Genomic DNA, 23,621 nt, shown 5'->3' with positions numbered 1-23,621 from the left:
TTTAGACGGCACAGATTGGGGAAACTAAAAATCTATCGGGGACCCTATCCCTAAACCTAACCCTAATCCTAATCCTAACCCTAACCATCAAACCCTAACCCTAACCCTAACCCTAACCCTAACCCCAACCCTAACCCTAACCCTAACCATAACCATAACCAAAAACCCTAACCCAACGTTTTTCCCATAGGTTTAACACGCGCCATGCCCCAATCTGTGCCGTCTTAAAAAAAAAACGCATCCGGCCGGGGAACGTCCATTTAGTAGTGCATGTGGCAGGATAGGAGCCATGGCGCATGGCATGGACTTCGTGCTTGGGTTTCGGTGGTCTGTATTTTACAGACCTTGATTACTAGTAGAAGAGAAAGTCCAGAACAGGGAAGCCGTCGGACGTTTTAACTTTTTGTGAACAGGTATCATTTGACTCCCAATATGGCAAATTTTATGATTTCCATGGATACAACTTTTAGATGCAGCAGTTTTTTGCATTTTTCATGTTCTCATTGTTCTGCTGGAATAAAAGAAATAAGCAGGTTTAGAAATAAGAATAAGAATATTTGAACTTTTTTGTTTAGGCCTATAGACCGATTCAAGTGACTGTTCATGGAAGTGCGCCCTCTTAAGGCGACGCCATTACTGGGGGCCAACCAGGCCGGGTCGGCAAGCGCCGTGCGTGCGTGGCAAGGGTGCCAGCGGCAGCCAGTGCTTTTACCACACGGCGCCAGCCGGCCAGCTAGCTATCTCTGGCGCTGGCAGCGATCGACGCATCTGGATTTGTGACAACTCTAACGTCTACTTTTTTTTTTTTCGTTAACTAATTAATAAAATTAAACAACTTATACCGGCTATGAGCGAATGGGCACATGGCATATACGGCTGTAGCCAAAACTTGAACTTCAAGGTAAATATCGGTACGATCCGTGAGTGGAATTGTAACACGTTAGACTCTAGTCTATTTCTTTTGCGATGACTTGGGTACTCGCGTGTAAGCTTAACATTAGATCTATTCACATTTGTGTAAGAGGATAAAATACACCTGGGGAGAACTATGGCTAGGCGCAGACAGACGTCTAGATAGTAAGCCTAGACTGTTGAGCAGTTAACTGATATAATAAAATACAAATAATGAATCAGTTTTGAGCTAGATAGTAGATATGGCGCTATCAAAGCAACTAATAAGATCAGTTAACTTAAACCTTTTTAGGTTTTTGCCTTTTCTCGGACCAGTGGGGTAAAGTCTGTCTAACGTTTTTTAGATCTTGTCTAGAATTCTAGGCAACAGTCCAGACTAGATCTAGACCCGTCTAGACCTATTGACTTCTACCTAGAACCCTCTAACGTTAGCTACATCCTATATTATCATTTTCGGTTGTCACTAACTTCCGGCAAGTCTAAGTAAACCAAACTGAAGGCAAATCTAGGCGTTTCTAAGCCGTACAAACTGAAGAAGTTAATTTACGTCGCCTGATGTCAACAACCAAACATTCTACTGTTTAAGGTCTAAGTAACCTTGCATTTAACATCGCGCTAACGCCTAAAATTATAATCTACAAAAGTGATTTTCAAATCAAACTTTCTTAATATGAATTATTCTTATGAAACGCGGATGTTTGCCACCATTCATGGCAGTTTAATATCTATAAGTATCACTTTATCAAAAATTAATTCAAATTCAGAGTTCCAGGCCCAAATTGAATATGGTCAATTTAATGCTGAACGCTTAGTGCAGAAGTAAAAATTTACAATATAAGATTTTTTTTTTACACATCTTGAAACATACATTTGGCTGTAGTGTAGGCTTTAAAATGTTTGTCATATACAATGTAGTATACTAGTAGCCAGGAAGTGTATTCTAACTTTTGTAAGTATTGCACCAAGCATTTAAAATATATATATATATATATATATATATATATATATATATATATATTTAATTAATTCTTAAAATCTTTCATCTGAACCTGTCTTCTAAAATGAACAACTTTATTTCACGAATATGAATATGCAGTGATTTAGCCTAATCAAATAGAGAATCTATTAGGCATAGGCCATATATTATATTCATCATGCGTCAGTAGTGTCTGAATTTCACACACTGACGTGCAGCTTCCATTTCCGTTTTTTTCGCCTGTTATTTTATTTTGTGCACCCAAACAACTGCACAATATGTGTTTTTTTTTTCTGATCCTTTGAGTCTTTCATTAATTTTAGATCGATATGTCTGAATTACTCAATTTGTCCAAAAGAAAGGCATTAAATGCCGCTGAATGACTTTTCCACAGTGAGTAAAACAATCACAATTTTAGCGCGGCGGTCGCCGACCCAGCGGCCGCCGGCGGCGCATGCGGCCGCGCCCGGCTAACTATGCGCGATGGGTACGCTGGGCTGCTAGCTGCAAGTGCAACTCGCTGGGTAGCTAGCTCGCTGGGAGCCCCCGTTGGCCCCCAGTTATGGCGGCCGTTATAGCGCCGCTAGCGGCGGTAGGTGAATAGGTCATCGAAATTGAATCGGTCTATTACAAGCAGAGGTAATAAATTATTGGAAACTATCATTAAAAAGTACTACATATTTTTAATTTTTGAAACAGAATTTTGATGAAGATCTATACTAAATATGTTTTCCCAGTCATAATTTTGTAGACCAAAGCTTAATTTTATGAATAAAAAGTCCAATGGATTATGTACATCCCCTATTTAATAATGCACTCGTCCATTTCGCGCCAAAAATACCGCGCGACTTTCATTATGATTGCTGATCGTAAACACCACAAATTGCATTCGCACTTGTGCGTGTACACTATTCCATTGACAGCTGCACCTGTACCGAGATACAGTACAGTACCGTACCGTCGCGTAATACTCTCGTACTTCAGCTCGAGCTGAGCTTATCGACACATGTGTGATGCGATACATTGATCACAACCACTGTTATAATTAGCATTTCTGTCATAATTCTACCACCTGTGTCCTTGGCTCCATTGAAGAGATGCCGTCGAAGGTCATATCTGTCATTCCAGCAGATGTGAAAGCCAGGTAAGCCTGAAAAATCTGAAGATTGAACATCTGATTCATTGTGTTGTGGTTGTCATGTCGCGTATACGTCTCTGTAACACGGTATGAAACAGTGCGGTGCAGTAGTACCCGATGGCCGATTGCCGATCTCTGCATATGAGCAACGTTGATGTTGATGTTTGTGATGTTACGAAGAAAATTGAAATCAAAGTTTACTTTTTAGAGTGGTCAAGCTTGTGCTCATTGAATAACAAGTAATTATCCTTGTTCAGTTGTTTGCAAGTAGCAGAGAGCCTATTTCAGTATTTGTGGCAGGTGCAGTTTCATCAATAACTAAATTGGTAAAAGTGAAACAGCCACCATGCCATGGCGGGTGGCCACTGTCTGTAGTAAATACCAGGTTTTGTAAATCTTTAGAGCATCAACAATCCCAAGTGTACTTAATCCCATTTTAAAGTTACAGTACTCACTAACACTGGGGTGCTGTAAGTAGTCAGTATACAGTGCCCCAACGATTTACGTGCAATTTGTTGAAGTAAATTTAGACCCTAATCGAAGTGCGCTGCAATGCATCGCTTATATGCAACTCCATCATCAGTCACTCGATTGTTCAAAACAAAACTTGGATTTGCAACAAAAAGCAGCTTGTTGTGATACCATATTGTTGAATATTTTAAATGTAAATGGATATGTGTCCCTCACCATTTAATTCCTCCAAAAACAAGATTGATTGCCATCATCATGATCATCTTTGAGGCCATCTCCACCACGACGCGACCACTGCCATTTTGGCCATCTCTCACGGAAGTACAGTAAACTGTGCATGCGCAAATGAATATCATGTTTTATGTAAAGTCATCTGCCATGTGCAGTATATACAATGTTGCTCATCGTCCTCACGGACAAGGTAAGTTAGTGTTTTGCATTGTATGTCATAAAGTTAAACTGAGGTAGAGCGAGGAGGAGGCACAAATTACTTTTAAAGTGGAAATCGGATAAGAAGTTATGATGTTTTGAAATTTTCACTAAAAAAAAATTGCAAATATGGGGAGGAGTCAAACTTGCTAAAGTAAAATGCAAGCAAAAGTTTTTATCCTACCCAGTGAATTGTAAAAATTTTCTTCTCATTTTCTTAAATCAGTTATCTCATTAATTCATTGAATACTAAATTTTCTTCAATGTCCTGTAGAGATCATATTAACTGCGACCAGCAGCCCCAAACGCTTAGCGCAATGGGGCTGCAGACTGTAGCATTTAGGATCATGACAGGGGTAGTATTGCGGATAAATGTCAACTTAAAATCAAAAAATTTCTTCAGTTTGAAGACTTAGGCTGCTTTCACATAGAAGTATTCGGTATTCGGTATTCGCTATTCGCTATTCGCTATTCGAGCACCGAATACACCATCACCTGCACCGTCAACTCACCATCCCATGTAGTGAGGATTTCTTCCTCCTACATCGCAGCAAATCTTATTAACAATTTCTAAACTGCATCAGAATGTCGGTCTACATGCTTATATTTGCTAACGGGCAAATCCAGACCAAAAGTGTCATTATTTCATAAACGAGAGACGGTATACGCTGCAAGAAAATCGAACAAGCTCGATTCCCACTTTGCTATACTTTTCGCAGGTATTCGGTACTTTCGAATAGTGCCCTAGCTCTTATGTGAACCGGTGTGAGGAAATCCTATCGTTCGATTCAAGCTATTCGCGTGCCCTCGAAAAACGAGCCCGAATACCCGAATAGTATACACCGTACTTCTATGTGAAAGCAGCCTTACAGGTGAAGTTGAAGTGTTGACAGCAGTTGTTGTTATTTTAAAGATCGAAAGAAGAGAGAGAGAGAGAAATGGGGCCCTATACAAATAATTTGCCCCAGACAGCACTTATACAGATGTAACATAAAACAAACATCATAGATCTTAAAGAGATATAAACAAGAAAGCATACCAAGTCTCCTCGAGGGAGCTCATATCGTCTCCACGAGGGAGCTCATATTGTCTCCACAGAGGAGCTCATAAATTCTCCACGAGGGAGCTCATATTGTCTCCATAAAGGAGCTCATTACGTCTCCACGAGGGAGCTCATATGATATTGATGAATACCTCATATTCTTCAGACAAACTCAAATAACTACACAATACACGCGCGCGTGTACCGCACACTAACTCATCCACGTGCACACACTCAACCACATACACACACCTCCAACCACGCACAGACACACCCATATCATGGTTCAACCCAAAATAATGTACAGTATTTAAATAGAGCACACACTCAATTATGTTTTTTACAAAATAGATAAAATTACTATAACTGTATCATTGTTTCGAAAGAAAGAAGAAGAAAAAAATATATATATATGCAGTGTTTATATCAAGGAGCTCTAAGGCGTTGATACAGAAAAATATTTGCATTTTATATACAGAAAAATATTTGCAGTGTTTATATCAAGGAGCTCTAAGGCGTTGATACAGAAAAATATTTGCAGCAAACAACGGAGAAATATGATACAGACAACAGGTAACGTTCAACGTTTGGTTCTGCCAATTAGTCCCTTTCTGTTCGAATTTAAGACTTAATGTGACTCGGTCGAGAGAAACCTGGGAGAGCTACACTGAATTCTCGCTATCGCCAATGACGTAAGAAACTCCTGTGCACGCTGAAGAGCTCTGTCACAGGTGCACTGTGGGATTCCTCGGTCCCTTGTTTGCTTCCGTTTGTCTCATGCGAGTCACAGTTCCCATACAATTCAGTGGAGTTCTTTGTCTGCTTTTCTGTTGTTAACCCTTTTTTCCTGAGCTATAATTTAGCTTAAAAGAGTTGAAAGTGTCTAAGGTTTACTGATTTGCGGTCACTAGAGTCATGGTTCACTAATGCAAGGCTTCAATTTGCTGGTCACATGATGGAAAGCGAAGAAATCTTCAACAAAAAACACCTCTTTATAAAGACAGAGCGTGATGTAAGTGCATGTGCAGCCAAAACCGGGGCAAGTTTGTCCCATGAGCTATCCCATAATGCATCTAAAACGCTGCACCTACGTATTGGCGATACCCTCAATTGACGGCCAGCGTATGCGCAGACATCACATGCGCACAAATTTCAAATCCATTGACCGGACAAGATGTCTGTGTGCGCATGCGCTGGCCGTCAATTCAGTGTAGCTCTCCCAGATTCCTGAGTCACATTAAGTCATCAATTCGAACAGAAAGGGACTATTGGCAGAACCAAATGTTGCACGTTACCTGTTGTCAACACTTCAACTTCACCTGTAAGTCTTTAAATTGAAGAAATATTTTGATTTTAAGTTGACATTTATCCGCGATACTACCCTTGTCATGATCCTGAATGCTACAGTCTGCAGCCCCATTATGCTACGCATGTGGGGTTGCTGGTTGCAGTTCAGATCATATAATGTAAACTATGAAAAGTAAATTTATCTACATTGATCACCAGATTTTGTATTTGTATACTCATCAGGAGAGTTGCACAGTAAAAGGTGTTTCATTGTTTTAATCCTTTTTAGGGTTGAGGAGCTGGATGTTGATCTTCAAGATGGCCTGCTCACAGAAAAGGTACCGTAAATCCTTGTCTAAATCATCGCCTGCATTTATTTTTTTTTTTTTGAAAATTACAATGATCATTTTTTTGTTGTTGTTCTTGCAATAACAAAGTCATATAATACTGTATACGCCGAATATTTCGCGAGGTTTTTAGTTTCGCAAATTTCGCGAGTCAGGTGCTACTATATTAACAAAATTAAAGACACGCGAAAATATTGACTCTAATCCCGATGTGAATGTGACGTACGCGTGTACTCTTCTCCGTTCAGTGCACGACTCGAAAATCGCGAATTTAACCACTCGCGAAATCGTCGGGAATTCCCGATTCGCGAAAATTTATACTCGCAAAATATATGGCGTATACGGTAGTAAACTAATATTAACTTCGGTATCAGGGCAATTACCCCCCCCCCCCCCCCCCCCCCCCCCCCCCCCCCCCCCCCGAGGACGATTACCCCTTGGCTAAATACTGGTTAGTGATAGGGTCAGAGTAAAGATTGGGGCTAGGATTAGGATTAGATTTAGGATTAGGGTTGGGTTAGGGGAAGGGTCAGGGGTAATTGTCCAGGGGATAATTGCCCTAGAACCATTAACTTCCGGTTCCAACTTGATTGTTTTCTTAATTTTTGATCAGCTGTGGCAGCATTACAATATGTTACATTGGGGTAATATACGCTGTACATGTACATGTGATTGATATTCCAGCTTCTGATGCAGGTGGCTAGCACCAAAAAACAAACAAACAAACAAAAAACAAAAACAGGAATCCTCTTCATGCATACAATGTTTTTCAGTGTGTGTGCACACAGTGCATGTAGGTCAGTAACTGGTTCTTTGATAAAGAGCCAGCCAAATGGAAGCCAGTCTAAAGTATACTTTTAGGAGGTCATTACATTTTTCGCATGGGATTTCACCAAGTGATGATAACCACATCAACTCGTCCATCTATTGAGTAAAGGAGAGCGAAGAAAATGTACGTTTCATGTTATTGGATTGTCTTTTGGCTGTTATTGCTACCTAGTACAAAATAATGCAAAAGCTGTGCAAGACATCAGACACATTTGGCCTACATGTTAGGTGAATTATATGGCACTTTGATATTTGATATCTGGCTTGATATTTTGTGACCAACAGCTAGGTAAGTAATATGTTTAATATTTATTTGCTATGCAATTGTTCTGAATGCTTTAACTGTCAGCTGCTGCCCACATATCAGGTAGAAATGAAGAGGGATCAAGAACTCTCTGAAGTATAGATAATGGATGTGTGGCAGTGAAGATCTTATAGTCCTTTTTAAACCCTTTTTATGCCTCCGCCAACGAAGTGGCCGGAGGCATTATGTTTTCGGGTCGTCCGTCCGTCCGTCCGTCCGTCTGTCCCGTTTTGTTTTTGTCGATATCTCAAGAACCGTGTGGTGGTTTTACATCAAACTTGGTATGAGGGTATATCCTGGGGGAATAATACTTTGTTTGGATTTTAGGGTCACGGGTCAAAGGTCAAAGGTCACAGGTTATTTTGTGAAAAAAAGGTTGAAATTTCATGTTTTTCTCCATATCTCGCAAATGGTTCAAGGTATCTTCATGGAACTTAGTATATATGCATGTACCAATGGGCAGTGATTATCTAGGGAAGTTGGGGGTCATGGGTCAAAGGTCAGGGGTCAAAGGTCAAGGTCAACTCCTCAAAATATCACTACTTTCCTTATATTTATGCACTGCCTGAAGTTTTTTTTTTTTAAACTTGTTGTATGCATGTATTACCCATATATTCTGTGGGAAGTTTCTTGCCAAAAAGGTCAAAGGTCAAGTGAAAGTGCTAAATTGCACTTTTTCCTCCATATCTCGAAAGTAACTCAAGGTATCATCATGAAACTTACATATTTATGCATGTTCTACCCAACAGTGATTCTCTTTGAAACTGTGAGGTCAAAGGTCAAAGGCCAGGTTTAGATAATACTATTTTACCATTTGATACTGAAATTATACTTTTTCTCAATACCTTGAAAATTACTCAATGCATAAACTTATAAAAAGGTCAAAAGCCAAGTAAAAATCATCAGTTCCCCAAATACCTGCACTCTGACGTTTTAATCATTCATCCAATTGAACCTAGTTCTAGGAAAGTGAACATTCAGCACATTTGTGGCAAACCTGTCATTTTGATATTTTGCCAATTGTGTGAAACTGTCATCACACATTGTCAAGACATTGTACTATAGACCTATTAGGAGAACCATGCATTATGACGGAGGCATACCAGTCGCCGTAGCGACATTTCTAGTTAAACAATGAACTTTACTTTCAGCAATTAGTAAAAGCCGTGTTTTAGCTGAGATCACCTTTATTCTCCTGGATTATTTTGGTATATGCAGGGCTATCTCAAGAAGAAGAGTAAACTCCTGTTTGAACACATGCCAGATGGTATGCAAAAAAGGTAAGACCAACCTATCAAGTTAAAAGCACTACATCATTCTTGCAGATTACAAGGAGAAATTTCACTTTGCCACTCAAAATTCATGGGACTTGTGCATACAAATTGTAGGCAGATGATGTCTTACTTTTTACTACTACAGTTAGCATTTTGTAACCAAGTGCAGATAATAATTTTCCTCTCATCACTTAGCAATTTGCTACAATTGTATGCATTTTGGATATATATGACTGTCATGCAAAATATCATTTGTGTTAAAAATGTGTTTAAAATTCCTATTCAATTGCAAGAAAGGAATTATTCCCTGATGTGATGTTCTGCAAAATATGTCACTAAATATCTATCACAAAGATATGTCAAACACATCAATAATAATTTACTTTTTAAAATTGAGAGCCTTTTCATTTCTCTGTTATTGGCAGTGTTGCAACTACAATAATGATGTGTTTTCACAAGATGGTGGCAGAGATGTGCTACTCAGTACAGCAGGTCTTTCTCCCTACGTCATCAAACCAAGAGGATTCTAATAATAACATGCTTGAAAAAAACATGGATGCGAAAAGCTGCATATTTCAGATGGAAATATTTCTATACATATTAACAATTAGGTGGATATTGATGGAACTTTAGTTGTATTCCTTTTTTTTTTCAAATTTACTCTTCTTTTTTTTCAATGTCCATTACCAGGTTGAAGTCCTTTGAGGATGAACTGAAAGATGAAGAACTCACAGAGGTAAGTCTGCATTGGTGATGCATGCTAATGAGTAATTTACAAGAAAAGGTGTTTTACTTTTGACAGTCGCAGCGGACGGGTGCCATTAACTCACTGTTTTCATTTTGACGTGACCTTACTTATATCTCTTGAATGAACACGTTTCGCACGAAAACCGCTAGGAAAGTGTCACAGCAAAACTACTGTAACTTTATCATAATTAATATTTTTTGATAATCCAAACGGTTATGAAAAGTAAAAACCTAATTTTAACCTGCCATTATGTTATCTTGTTTAAATAATGACGATAAAATATTCCAAAATGGAGCAGAACTTCACTCTCAAAACGGAAAATAATTGTCAGAAATCGTTGCTAAAATTTCACATTTTGACTTCGTGAACATCAAAAAAAAAACTTTCAAGTATGTTACTAAGTATGTATTTCTTTACGGAACTCTAAAATATCGCATTCGAGAAGTCATGCGTCCGGATAGGTCTGGAAAAAATCGAAAGAGGTGCACTTTCTACCTTCGTTCCGAGCACGAAATTTCTTGGTCATTCGCACACGGGAAGACAAGGTACAGTCCCACGTACCCACATCTTTGTGGCGCTCACATTACCTGTACTCTGATCATAACTCGTACCAGGAATTCGTAGTTGTATTGTTACTTACTAGTGCTGTAAAATCTGCGTAAAGTCCGAATAATCCAATGTCATGAATTTACAAGTGGTATCATAGCTGGTAGATATTCACATTTTTGCTTCTTTCTTTTTAATAGGCCAGATTTGATAAAGTAAGTGCTTGTTTATGAGGTGGCGAAGTCCCCTGCAGCACATGCGGCCCACTCTCATGCATGTATGTACAGTGTACTAGGCATCCGCAGCATGCAGCCACCTCGCATCGCACAGTACGCATCGACCAGTCAGCTCGCTGGATCGAAGCAGCATGGGAAAGTCCATTCATTGCGCTAGCGCAAATCAATTTTTCTGAGAATATGACGTCATTATTCTCGTTTGCTGCTCCCGCACAATTTGAGATTTCTGACAAAACACCTCATTTATTTTCACTTGTAACTTCAAAAATAGGTCTTCGGCAAAGCGAACAGCACTCTGCTAACGTCCGCTCATGTCTTATGAATATGTATGTTAAAGATAATAAAAAGTTTTGGTACCTCAAAAGCTTCCCTGAATTTCCTTGTCTTGGTTTGTGTTTCGGGTTAAAGTACGTTGTCTGTGAGAATTACTCGCCCCAAAGTGCTCTCATGTCTTAGTAATCATGCAATAATGGTTTCGTACCAGAGCCGACGCTGACCAGCGTCGATAAATATTGTACGAAACCACTGACTGCGACCAGCAGCGTGCAGCCCATTGTACGCATAGCTAACTGCGACCAGCAGCCCCATACGCAGAGCGTAATGGGGCTTCGCATTGTAGCATTCAGAATCATGACAGATTTAGTATCGCGGATAAATGTCAACTTAAAATCCAAAAATTTCTTCGATTTGAAGACTTACCAATTAAGTTGAAGTATTGAAAACAGGCTTCGAACAACGTTTGGTTCTGCCAATAGTCCCTTTCTGTTCGAATTGATGACTGAATGTGACTCGGTCGAGAGGACCTTGGGAGAGCTACATACACTGGATACTATGGCCAGCGCATGCGCACACAAACATCTTATCCGTTCATGGATTTGAAATTTGTGTGCGGGCTGCATATGATGTGTTCGCAGGCACTGGCTGTAGTATTCAGTGTACTGTATGTAGCTCTCCTAAGGTCCTGTCGACCGAGTCACATTCAGTCATCAATTCGAACAGAAAGGGACTATAGGCAGAACCAAACGTTGCCCGAAGCCTGTTTTCAATACTTCAACTGAATTGGTAAGTCTTCAAATTGAAGAATTTATGGGATTTGAAGTTGACATTTACCCTGCGATACTAAATCTGTCATGATCCTGAATGCTACAATGCGAAGCCCGATTACGCTATGCGTATGGGACTGCTGGTCGCTATGCGTATGGAGCTGCTGGTCGCAGTTAATTGCATGATTACTAAGACATGAGAGCACTTTGGAGCGAGTAAGTCTCACAGTGTTAGTTATATGAAAGGTACTTTAACCTGAAACACAAACTAAGGCAAGGAAATTCAAGGACACTTTTGAGGTACCAAAACTTTTTATTATCTTTAAGTGTCATGAATATCTAATGGTGGGACCAGATGTGTCTGGAAATAATCAGAGGGTAGTTTTTTGAGACAGCGAAACATGAAATGTTGAATAACTTAAAAAGTACTTAATCGTTTCTCGTGATTTTTTTTTTTATGTGGATAGAAATCATAATTTTGCATTGATACTGAAAGTTTGAGCGATTTTGGTCAATGTATAGCGGAGATATGAGAAGGTGAAATTTTGGTGAAAATGAGAACTCCTGATTCGCACTGCATCGATGACGGTTGAAAATTCAAAACGTTCCGTGGGTTTCGGGGAGTTAATTATAGTCGTCCGCTGCAACTGTTGAGGCCTTCAGGTGAAATTGTCTTCCATAACATATCTTTAGTTTGTATGCCTTCACCACAAAGTGTCACCAGAGGCATTATGTTTTCGGGTTGTCTGCCCATCCGTCCATTCTTCTCACAGCTCTAGTTTTTGTTATCTGTTTGTTTGCTTGTTTGTTTGTTTTTGAGGTAATGCTGCATCATGTGCAATGTGTCATATTTTAGCTGAAATTCATATTTTCTTTCAAGTTACCTTTGATATTCTCAAGATTCCCAGAGCCTTGCTGTGGAGAATGGCCTCTAATCAAAGTTCTCACACTCCATGAATAAAGTGAGACAGTATCAACAGGTTTAATACTGAATAGATGATTGAAATTAAATGCTATGCATAATGAAATGGTATGTGTGTGTTTTTTAATCAGTGTAGAGATGCACTTAAAAAAATACAACAAAAAAGACTTTAGAAAATGACAACTCCCCATGCTCTTTGATAGTTCATTCGTTATACATGCACATATAAAAGGGCCTTTGTCTGAGATAGGAAGTAATGTAAAAGTCACTATAACATGGAGTGACAAAAATGCAAGTATAACTCCTTGGAAGATTACTTGTATGATAACACTTATTGTGCTGTGTGTCATTTGCAGAAGGGCTACTTTGCTAAAGTGACAACTCTCCTCACCAAGTTTCTGGACTCCTCCCCTCTGAGTAATGGAAGTGCCCAAGATCATTCTGGTCCACCAGGCATGGGTAATGGAGTTGCCAAGAATGGTGTATCCACTCCATCATCCAATGGGGAAGGGAATCATCATCCTGGATCTGGTAAGGCCAATGGGCACTCCAATGGTGAGAGCAGTGCATCACCCACCACTAGAGATGAAACAACCAGCCAATCAGAGGAAGACATGGATGCAGACTCATCCCCTTCGGAAAAGGAGGAGTCCAAAATGAGAAAGAAGAAGCAGAAGAGGGACAGTGGTGGTAGTGGTGAGGGGAAAGGGCGGAAGAGGAGAGTTCTGGGAGATGATGATGAAAAAGATGAAGAGAAGAGAGAGAAAGGGGAGGAGAACAATGAAGAAAAGACCACACCCGACTCAAACTCTACCAGGTCTGCTAAGAGGAAGCGGTCTCCAAAAGTTGATGCCAGACAGCCCAGTATTCTCTCCATGTTTTCCAAAGTGTACGTTACCAGATATCACAAGAGAGCACTTAGATATATGCACAGAGTTTGCATTAAAATCTTGTGCAGTTTTCATGCCTTTGTGTTCTATCTTTTTAAATATGTCTGTGGTGTGCTGTAGAGTTCAAGTCCTAACTTGAAAATGTATATGGTGGGACCTGGCATGTGTAGACATGTAGTGGGGGAACACAAATCAAAGATATTGTAAGGCACATTTTACCCCCCAAATTGTTGCTGCCGAAGTCTTGAAAACTTCTGAATGAGTAAACTCTGTCTTCATTATGTTCATTCCAGACCTGTCAAGAAGGAAGAAGGGAAGAAGGAAGTAGAAGAATCTTCTGCCAACACCTTGAAAGAAGAACCAGAAGAAGTTGGGGAGGGCTGTGAAAAGGATGATGATGCAGAGATGAAGGAAGAGGGAGAACCAGAACCAAGTGGACCAGGTGGAAAAAGAATCAAGAAGGAAGAAGATGAAGAGAGCAAAGAAGATGAACCTCTCTCTCCCTCGTGAGTAAAGAAACTTTTTTTCTTTTTCTTATACAACTGTTCGTTTGTATGTTTGTTTGTTGTTGTTTTTTTGCACACACCACCATTCAATTTTGTTCCTTTTGGGGTTTGTTTTTGTGAATCAGCTACATGAAACTTGGAATCCTACCCATCACTAGATTGTGGAATGTGTCATCAAAACCCTTCTGCTGTTTGCAGTATTTGTAGCATAATTTGTTTCTCTGAACTTTCTCAATCAGATCAGATAATGTGTATCAGTGTGTATCTGCAGGCGCTTTTTTCAAGTGGTAATAGTGGATCACAAGTTGGCATACTTTGATATATTTCTCTTCTTTTTTTTTTTGAGTTGTGTGGTTTTCTGTTGTATTCCCACCTTAATATCATGCAGGAGGGAGTTGAGGCAAAAACCAAAGACGGCTACTCCAAGCTCAGAACCTGTGGCAAAGGTAAGGCATGCATCATTGTCAGATTATCTAACTTGATTCACCATTTTGTGTTGTAAAGAGAAAGAGAAATTAATCACCCTTATTCTGGTCTGTGTGGCAAGCAATAGAGTTTAGCCATGTAGCATCACATTCATTTAACCTGTTAGTAAAGGACAAACTGACTTTGCTCTAACACACATTTCCTAGACGTACCTGTCTGTATATACTAGAGACTTTTCTTCAGCAGGTTAATAGATGAAGTATGAACATTATGATTGGTAAAGATGTGTGTGCACATGTACACATAACTTACAAAGTATAATTTTGCTCATGAGGGTGGGGGATTCACTTAAAAAGTTTTTTTTCCTCTCTCTCTATTTTTGAGGCTGAATAAGTATTGTCCCTGATTTACTGTTATCATAAACACTTAGTCTTTGTGACATGCATAATCAAAGATACATTTTGAAATTCAGGAGGTAATTGCCAGAGTTCCTCTCTGTATTGGATTTAAAGACCAGTTAGGTTTTTGTCTTCTTACAGTGATGTCATGGTATCATCCTTGATTTGTTTGAGCAGTTGTTTTATAAAAATGAATAGATATTCAGAATACATGTACATTTTAAAGGGTGTGTACAGTTCTGGTCGAGGTGAAGATTTAGCTTTTAACGTTTTGCGAGATATTCAGAAAATACTCTATGAGATGTCACAGAGCATGTAATTCTAAGGGGTATCAAAAGTTTATTTGATGAAAATTGGCTTTGAAATGGCTGAGATATCCAAAAACAAGGTGAAACAAAGAGATCCTAATAAAGTTGTGGCCTGTCGCCTTTTATTATTATCACTTTTTTGGATATCTCAGCCATTTGAAAACCAATTTTCATCAAATAAATGTTGAATCCTTCTAAAAATTACATACTCTTTCATATTTCATAAGAGGTTTCTCATTATCTCACTTAAGAATGATCAAAACATGAATCCCCACCTCAACCAGTACTGTACAGTCCCTTTAAACTTAATAGCACAATTCATTTGACATCAAAAGAATGTGCATGTTGTAACTCTGTTTCCACAGCAACCTCCTCTTCGCTGCAAGGAGTGTAGACAGCTGCTTGATGACCCAGACTTGAAGCTCTTCCCTGGAGATCCCGATGATGCTGTAAGTATCAACAGTTTTTTTCTTCATTTGTTTTCATGTATGTGTGCGTCTTTGTGTTTGCACACAGAATGTGGCCTTTCAGATCAATATCCAGAAACATACCATGCATTGATTTTATTCATTTGATTGTCATGATAACTTTGTTTCATTGACACTTAGATTCTATATCAGTTACAGGTGAACTCTATTCATTCATATCTACTTGGGTAGGATACCAACTTAGACATTTAAAAAGATAGTCACATTAGAAGTACTAGTCAATGTACCTGTGGAGTGCTGAATCAGCCGAAGTGGGGCATATGGGGGGGGGGGGGGGGCTATGATGAAGTTATCGCAGTAGTTTGGTAAGTACTGAGAACTTCTCTGTATACAACATTGTCTACTATCAGAGAGTACATGTACATGTATCATGCTTGTTTGGCTTCAGCCAGTGCCCAGAAATCCTCTGTGGGGATTCCCCCGGAAATGGTCAAGGTCACTGGGTCAATGGGGGTCAAATAACTGTTTTGCGCTACTCCTTTGGTCCGATCTTGGCCAAACTTGCTGGAAGCATAAGTAGGCCTACACCTGGGAAATCCCCATTGAGGATATTTCTGGGGGGATCCCCATATTAGTAGACCTACACCTGGGAGATCCCCATTGAAGGAGTAGCGAAAACAGTTATTTGACCTTTGACCCCAGTGACCTTGACTTTTCCAAAAATGAACCCCTCAAGGGCAATTTCGCGGTCAACCTGCATCCACCCACCAAGTTTGATGGAGATCGGACCAAGGACCTGGGAGGAGTAGAGGAACAAACAGACAAACAGACAAAGGTTACTCGAATTATAGTATGATTTCTACGTACAATCATAGTCAAGACCATCACTTTCTGATTTTGCTGAAACTTGCTGGAATTTCAAAGACTGTGTTATGCAAATAGCCATTATCAATATTTCAAGTGATATCCATGTTTCAATTTCCATTTTCATTATTCCTTGCATCTCTACCCCACCATCCCCCCCCCCCCACCCCAGCGTGAAGAGTACATCACCCTCACTGACCCTCGACTGTCTCTTCTGACGGGAGATGAGGAGGAGACAATGAGTTACGACGAGAGGCTGCAGTACAAGATCACCAATTTTAGGTACTGTAGGTGTTAACCTCTTCCTCTAGAGAAATGTCAGTTAGCTTGTCCTAACAGTTAAAAATGCTGAGGATGAGTGCTCGAAAATAATCAGACAGCATGGGCAAAGTTTGTTCTTTGAGGTTAAATGAATTAAATTACTACTTGAATACCTGTGCAAACATCTATTTTCTGCATCAAACAGTTTCGGAAGTAATAACTAAATTTTTTTAACAGAAAAAAAAGCTTGGTATTTATTTGATCATACCCCATGTACAAGAAAAAATAAACAGGGATAAGTAAACACCTAGTTATTTCCCATATTATCTATCTGAATATCTACTATATAGTCTCCAGCTCTCTGTCTATCTGTCTGTCTGTCCATTTATCTATCTATCTTTGTGTGCATTATGTAGATCAAGGGAGAGAAAGGTTTGAATAAGCTGTTTAATTATATTGAGTGATATATTAACTCAACCAGTATGCATTCATAATATATGTACAATACCAAATTTCTGATACAGTGTCTATGACAAGAGCACCCATCTGTGTGCGTTCGATGGAGGCTTGATCGAGAAGAACAAGGAGCTCTACTTCAGTGGCTACGTGAAGCCAATCTACGATGAGAACCCGAGCAACGAAGGAGGCATCCCCACTAAGAAGATGGGACCCATCAATGAATGGTATACGACGGGATTCGACGGAGGAGAGAAGGCCCTCATTGGCTTCAGCACAGGTCAGTTGTGTGGCGGCCATTTTGGATGAGAACTGTACTCGCCGTTTCCATTATCGTGAAAAGTGATAATGGTTGTAACAGGTGACAGTGAGCTGGAATCTGAGCTCAGAGAAAGAGAATTATTTTTTGTTTTCCAAGTGTGGGGAAAAGTTTTTAAAGAAATTTGATAATAAACTAGAGACAGTACAGTGCTTCAAAGATGCTTAGAGTAGAGTAGAACCTAAGCATATTTCAATACTCAATGTTGTGTATCATCTGTTTGATAAAATATGTGAAATTCTTATGATGCAAAAGAAAAAGAAATCTTACAATGTGTAATCATCTAATGCTTATAGAAATCCAGTAAAATAGAAGTTTTGTCAAGTGTGGTAGATTCTTTTTGGTAATCAACATTTGACTTTTGATATAGAATTAATTGTTGAATGGATTTTGTTTTTGTTTTTTTGTTGTTGTTTTTTTTTTTTTGGGGGGGGGGGAGTATTCAGAAATTTCAACCTTAAATATCTTGTACACTGGAGATTCTTCTGTGTGGACCTCATAGTAAAAGGGAGACTGACCACGCAAGCATGCACGCAATATTATGTGCACGGTATGCACGCAAAGTGTAACTGGTGGAAAAAGAGGCAGGAAGTACATTGTAATGTAAGCTGGAGACACACACCTATAGTGAAAGAAATTTGAACTCAAGAGGAATAGCGAGACATTTTGTTGAAATGGCCTCAATGTTGGAGATCTCCTGCAAAAACATGAGAACTGGAGTCCCTTAGTATTCAACAAATTGAGAATATGCTGGAGATTTTAGGGGAACATGATTACAACTTCCATATAACACAATGTCATATAATCATCCGCAGCCTTTGCTGAGTACATCGTGATGAACCCCAGCGAAGAATACAAACCATTTTGGACAGCTGTACAGGAGAAGATCTACATGAGCAAAATAGTGATTGAATTCCTCCAGAACAACCCAGAGTCTGTGTACGAGGACCTTCTAAACAAGATCCAGGTGAAAGACTGATTTCAAATGTCTGATATTTTTGATCACCTTACTCCAATAACTTACATTTATGCACTCTTTGCTGTAGGGTTCTGTTTTGACCTACATGTAGCATAGTAGCTCAATTATGCCTGTTGTGAAAGTGGACATTTTTGCACAAGAAACCAGTGCAAAAATAAAAACATGCACATTTTTTTGCTCATTATGTAACTGTTTTATGTTTTGATTCTAGGAAATTAGAAACACATGAAATTCATCTTACCTGACAGAGCATGAAATATTACTTGCACCAACATTTCCACCTTTGCAGTATACTTTTGTTGAATGATACTCATTTACACTCATAATAAGTCTTCAGTGATATGAATTATTTCTTATTTCACTTTGTTGCTGAAGAAGCATCAGAGGCTGACAGGCCTCGAATTAACCGACGGCCACCGACGGCCATGGCCGTCGGTGCCCCTCTCGTTGGCCGCAATGCCTTTTTTCCTTGATCAAAGTTACGGCCAAAAAAATAATGTGCCCTTTTTCTTGTGGCCGTGGTGCCCTTTTTTAGAATGAAAGTTATTATTTATGACGTATAATATGCCCTTTCTCAAAGTCTACACTTTAATAAGCTTGAACAACTTTCGTGATCTCAAATATCATACCTTCAGTTCACTCACATCCCAATATATCTGATTCAATCTCAAAGTATCTTTCCGAGATACGAGACGACGTGTAGAAGTCTACGTACATGTACTGTACGCCCGACCGGCTTTTACCGTCCCAACTGCCTCCGCAGCGCAGCGGCCATAGAGTTACTAGCTAGGCAGCGGCGGGCCGGAGCAAGACAAATTTAGTGGTCGCAAGCCATGCTAAAAAATGCCAGGCCTGTCGGACGGCTAGCTGCGAGCATTGCCATCTCTCTCGCGCGCTCTGCATTCATGCCCGCATGCTCAAAGCAAAATGGCGCCGGAAGTGCTCCAAAGCGAGCGCGGGGTACGCATTGAGAACGTACTGTATTACAGAACCTACATTGTATTGCGTATGGCCTACTGCCTAACGTCGTCTGCTGCGGAGAGATCTTATGCGTGCGTGCGCTGCTGGAGTGTAGCAACACGGTCGATAGCATACAGCTCTATGGGGCATTCACATCACGTATAAACACCCAACATGCCCTTTCTAATGTGGCCTTGGTGCCCCTCTGACTGACCTAAGTGCCCTGGCCTCTTGGAAAAAGTGCCCTTTTTTAAATGGCCTTGCCCCTCCAAAATCCTATTTCGAGGCCTGGGCTGACATACAAGGGTAGGACAATTCACCTGAGAATTATTACTAGAGAGCAATGCACTGATCAGTATTTGTTCATTTTACTTGAATATACTTGAATTCTGTCACACAGTTATCTTTTCTTGAATTGCTTTACAGATGATTAGATCACCTTTAAGTAGATAGTACAAGCTACTTTGCCTACTTGCTAAGTGTCCCATTTCATGCAAACTTAGGGAGTCATGGTTTTACACTTGTCAATCAATAGGTCCTAGTGATGTTTGGTCCTGGTCAAATGGCTGATTCGAAAGTTGGATTAGATCCACAAAATTTTGGCAACATAGATATCTTAGAAACTTTGTTACATAACCTACTAGTTTGTTTTACAACACTGACCAACAGCACATGTACACATCTGGGGCCCATTTCTTAAAAAGAGGCTAGTCTTGCTGGAATGGCAAAGGTGATGGTGACAACAAGAATCTAGCTTCCTGATTGGTTGTTGCTACGAAAAGTTGCTATTCTAGCCAATTTTGCTATTCTAACATCTTTCATGAAATGCGACACTATTCACTGGGTCACTGGAAGTGAGTTAATGTTTATTAATTGACCACCAGACCACCGTGCCTCCAGATGACTGTGGGCGCTTCACAGAGGACTCCCTCCTCCGCCATGCCCAGTTTGTTGTGGAACAGGTGGAGAGCTACGACGAGGCGGCCGACTCAGATGAGGTGCTACTCATCACCACACCGTGCATGCGTGACCTCATCAAGCTGGCTGGAGTGACCCTAGGCAAGAGGTCAGTGAAGTGTCCATCGGTCAGCAAAGAGCGATGGTTGTTTTAAAGTGTGCAATTTACCCTGTGCACGTCTTATTGATGGTTTTGTTGGTTATTTTTCCTGAAGTGAGTTTGAGTCCCATTGACTGCCAAACCCTGATGGACTCTATGTAAAGTGTGTAGAAATTTTAGAATCCCACAGAAAATGGGTTAAAAGAACTAAACTCTCCACTCTTATGTTTCATGTGTTGGACAGGTTGATTGGCCGTCATCATGAGTGAAGATTGACAGGTGGAAAGCGACAGGTGGTTTTCAATGTTGATGGAAGAGATGTCAAAAGAGCCTTCTCATATTGAAAGTCATGTAGAAAAAGAATGGGATTCTGTGCAGAATGTTGAGCAGATTGCAGTCCTGGCTGTAAAAAGGAATGTCTTTTTTTTTAGGTTTTAGAGTATTTTAGAGTCATGTCAGTCAAATATCTCTCTTTATTTAATCTTTTGGGCCTTGTTCCACAATATGAAGAAGATGAGAATCACAATAATATGATGAGAGCAAATGTCACTTGATAATAGGTACACACATACATGAAAGAAGGTGAGATTGTCATAGTATATCATCATTACACAACAATGTAGATTATTTTTATATGTATCTGGGATACTAAAGTGAATGATCATATTGCCACTCATGTTAGCATTAAATGATATTAGCTTTTGCTTCAAACCTGTTGATCTGTTATTTCTGCAGCATTATCTCTGTCAAAAGAACCCTCTTTGATGCATCCAACTGTACATTTGCTCAGTAAACTTGATTTGCAGTAACTATCTTATTGGCTACAATCGCTCAGGAAATGTGAAGTAATTCATTGATGATAACCTTGAAATGTTTGTCACAGACGAGCAGTTCGCAAGGCAGCCACCGTCAAGAAGGAGAAGAAGCCTACCCACACCATGGCAACCGTGACCCCCCTGGTCAGCCACATCTTCGATGCCATCTTCCAGGACCAGATCGCTGATGAGATGAAGGCATCGATGGGGAGAAAGCAGCGATGTGGGGTCTGTGAAGTAAGTGCTTATTAAAGGGATGGTACAGTATTGGTGGAGATGAGAATTGGGCTTTGAACTTTTTGCGAGATACCAAGAAAACACTTATGATACAGTACAGAGCACACCATTTTAAGAGGAATTCAAAGTTTATTTGATGAAAATCGGGTTTGGAATGACTGAAACATCCAAAAACAAAGTAAAACAAAGCGATCGTAATCAGTGGGTCCCACACTTCATTAGAATCGCTCTTGTTTGGGTATCTCGGCCATTTCAAAACCAATTTTCATCAAATAAACGTTGAATTCCTCATAGAATTACATGCTCTTTCATATTTCATACGAGGTTTCTCATTATCTCACCAAAAAGTGTTAGAAACCTGAAATTAGGTCTCAACCAATACTATACGATTTCTTTAACCTATAAACCTGCATAACACACTACCACATAAATACTCCCATGATAAGTGTTTATCCAGCAAGAAAGAATTCAAATCACATGCCCATACTCATTACCTTCGTCAAGGAAGGAGGAGGTTATGTGATCATCAGCATGGGTTTGTCTGTTTGCAAAATAACTCAAAAAGTTGTGAACTGATTTGAATGAAACTTGCAAGAAAAGTTGATGATAACACAAGGAACAGATGATGCAATTTTGGTAGTGATCCAGGGATTTTTATGAATTTTTTGTAGGATTTTTTAATTTTTTAGCAGATGGGGTCAATGAACTTGGGAGTTCAAGCTGCACATATTTAAATGGTTTGCATACTTGCTCTAAAGTGTATGCTCTACTTGGGCGAGGCGCCGTGTAGCTGAAACTGATGACGTAAACAAAAGGCTTCTATATTGGGACATTGGGCGATTTTTCAGCATGCATGTATAATGGGTGGAAATGAGCTGCTTGGCAGAGTTCTGCACTCTACGAGTGCTTTCCTAGTGTGATTTTTTTTTTTTTTTTTTTATCAAAGAGTAATTCTCTGTCTTGTCTTGTTTTGTTTTGTTTTGTTTTGTTTTGTTTTTGAACACTCATGCATTTGATTCTGGTTTGTTTGACAATACCATTTGCCATTTGCCTCTTCTTAGGTAATCATTGTGGCATATTGTTTAGTAGTAGTTTAAATGGCTGAATGCTAGAATGTTCAAGATGGTGAAAATGATAATGGGTCATTGGTAGATAAAGTGAAAACTCGTTCTGAAATTTTCAGTTTGATTTAACAGTTCTTGACTTCTCTGTATGTATTTGCGTGGTTATTTTTTTCTTTGTTTTTTTTTTTTCAAATCTTTAGATATGTCAAGCCCCTGATTGTGGGAAGTGTGCGGCATGTAAGGACATGGTGAAGTTTGGTGGGTCAGGCAAAGCCAAGCAAGCCTGCAGCCAGAGAAGGTAGGCAAATTGTGGATGTCCAGTGAGTCATAAGAAAAATATGGAAGGAAAAATATGAATATACATGTACTTATTATTAACATTTTCTTGCCAAGTTACAGTAATTATAAGTTGTAATACTATAAAGACAAAATGCACCTGTACATTGTATTTTAAACAAATGCTTCAAAAAAGATATCCTTGTTTTTGTGTTATGTTTTATTACGGGTACAGGAGAACAGCTGCAATTATAACTACATGTACTGAAATTTGCATGCTTCAGTATTCAAAAAAGGCAAAATCAGAATAAATCTCAGACTGTGTCAATGAGATTCCTGCTGTTGGGGAAAAAAAAAGAAAAGATATCATTTGTTACGAAACTTGTGATAATCCAACAGTGAGCTCTATGAGTTAGATCCAGCCATGGGGTGTTTTCTCAGAACAATGAAAATTTTAACATGAAGGCTGATTATTGTTATTCCTATGTCGCTATGCAATCTTTCCTGCTGTCTTTCACACAGGTGTCCCAACATGGCAGTAAAGGAGGCAGACGAGAATGATTTGGATGATTTGGAAGACTCGGATAACAAGGAAAATATTGATGAGAAGAAATTCAAGAAAAGCAGGAAATTGGGCTCCCCACTCAAAAAGAAGAAAAGGGTAAGGAATATAGAGTAGCTGAGAAGTCTCGTCTTTTTGACCTTTGCACATGCCTTTAAGTTTTGTTACTGCTAAACAGTATTGAAATACTTATTTGTTTTATTCTTGTGTCCATACACATTTGAGGTGCATTTCCTTTATTGCTAAATTGTTATTCTTGTGTATCATTGGACATTTGCACTAGTGTCAGAAATAAAACTTTTTATAAGTTAG

General features: G+C 39.4%; 1 protein-coding gene across 1 annotated transcript in view; it reads left to right on the top strand.

Moving 5' to 3' along the window:
- The first annotated feature begins 2,882 nt into the window (after positions 1–2,882).
- LOC140240366 (DNA (cytosine-5)-methyltransferase PliMCI-like) overlaps positions 2,883–23,621 on the top strand; it is a 38,451-nt gene continuing 17,712 nt past the window's right edge. The window contains exons 1-15 of the mRNA XM_072320136.1: positions 2,883–3,032; positions 6,545–6,593; positions 8,953–9,014; positions 9,699–9,744; positions 12,860–13,392; positions 13,687–13,899; positions 14,288–14,345; positions 15,397–15,480; positions 16,496–16,605; positions 17,109–17,320; positions 18,175–18,326; positions 20,183–20,364; positions 21,239–21,407; positions 22,672–22,769; positions 23,270–23,408. Coding sequence (XP_072176237.1) covers positions 2,986–3,032; positions 6,545–6,593; positions 8,953–9,014; positions 9,699–9,744; positions 12,860–13,392; positions 13,687–13,899; positions 14,288–14,345; positions 15,397–15,480; positions 16,496–16,605; positions 17,109–17,320; positions 18,175–18,326; positions 20,183–20,364; positions 21,239–21,407; positions 22,672–22,769; positions 23,270–23,408 — 2,154 coding nt within the window. The 5' untranslated portion in view covers positions 2,883–2,985. The remainder of the gene's footprint in view (positions 3,033–6,544; positions 6,594–8,952; positions 9,015–9,698; positions 9,745–12,859; positions 13,393–13,686; positions 13,900–14,287; positions 14,346–15,396; positions 15,481–16,495; positions 16,606–17,108; positions 17,321–18,174; positions 18,327–20,182; positions 20,365–21,238; positions 21,408–22,671; positions 22,770–23,269; positions 23,409–23,621) is intronic.

This window comes from Diadema setosum, chromosome 17 (assembly GCF_964275005.1).
Source record: "Diadema setosum chromosome 17, eeDiaSeto1, whole genome shotgun sequence".
Taxonomy (NCBI): Eukaryota; Metazoa; Echinodermata; class Echinoidea; order Diadematoida; family Diadematidae; genus Diadema; species Diadema setosum.
The sequence above is the reverse complement of the archived record's forward strand: the minus strand, read 5'-3'. Positions and strand labels throughout refer to the sequence as shown.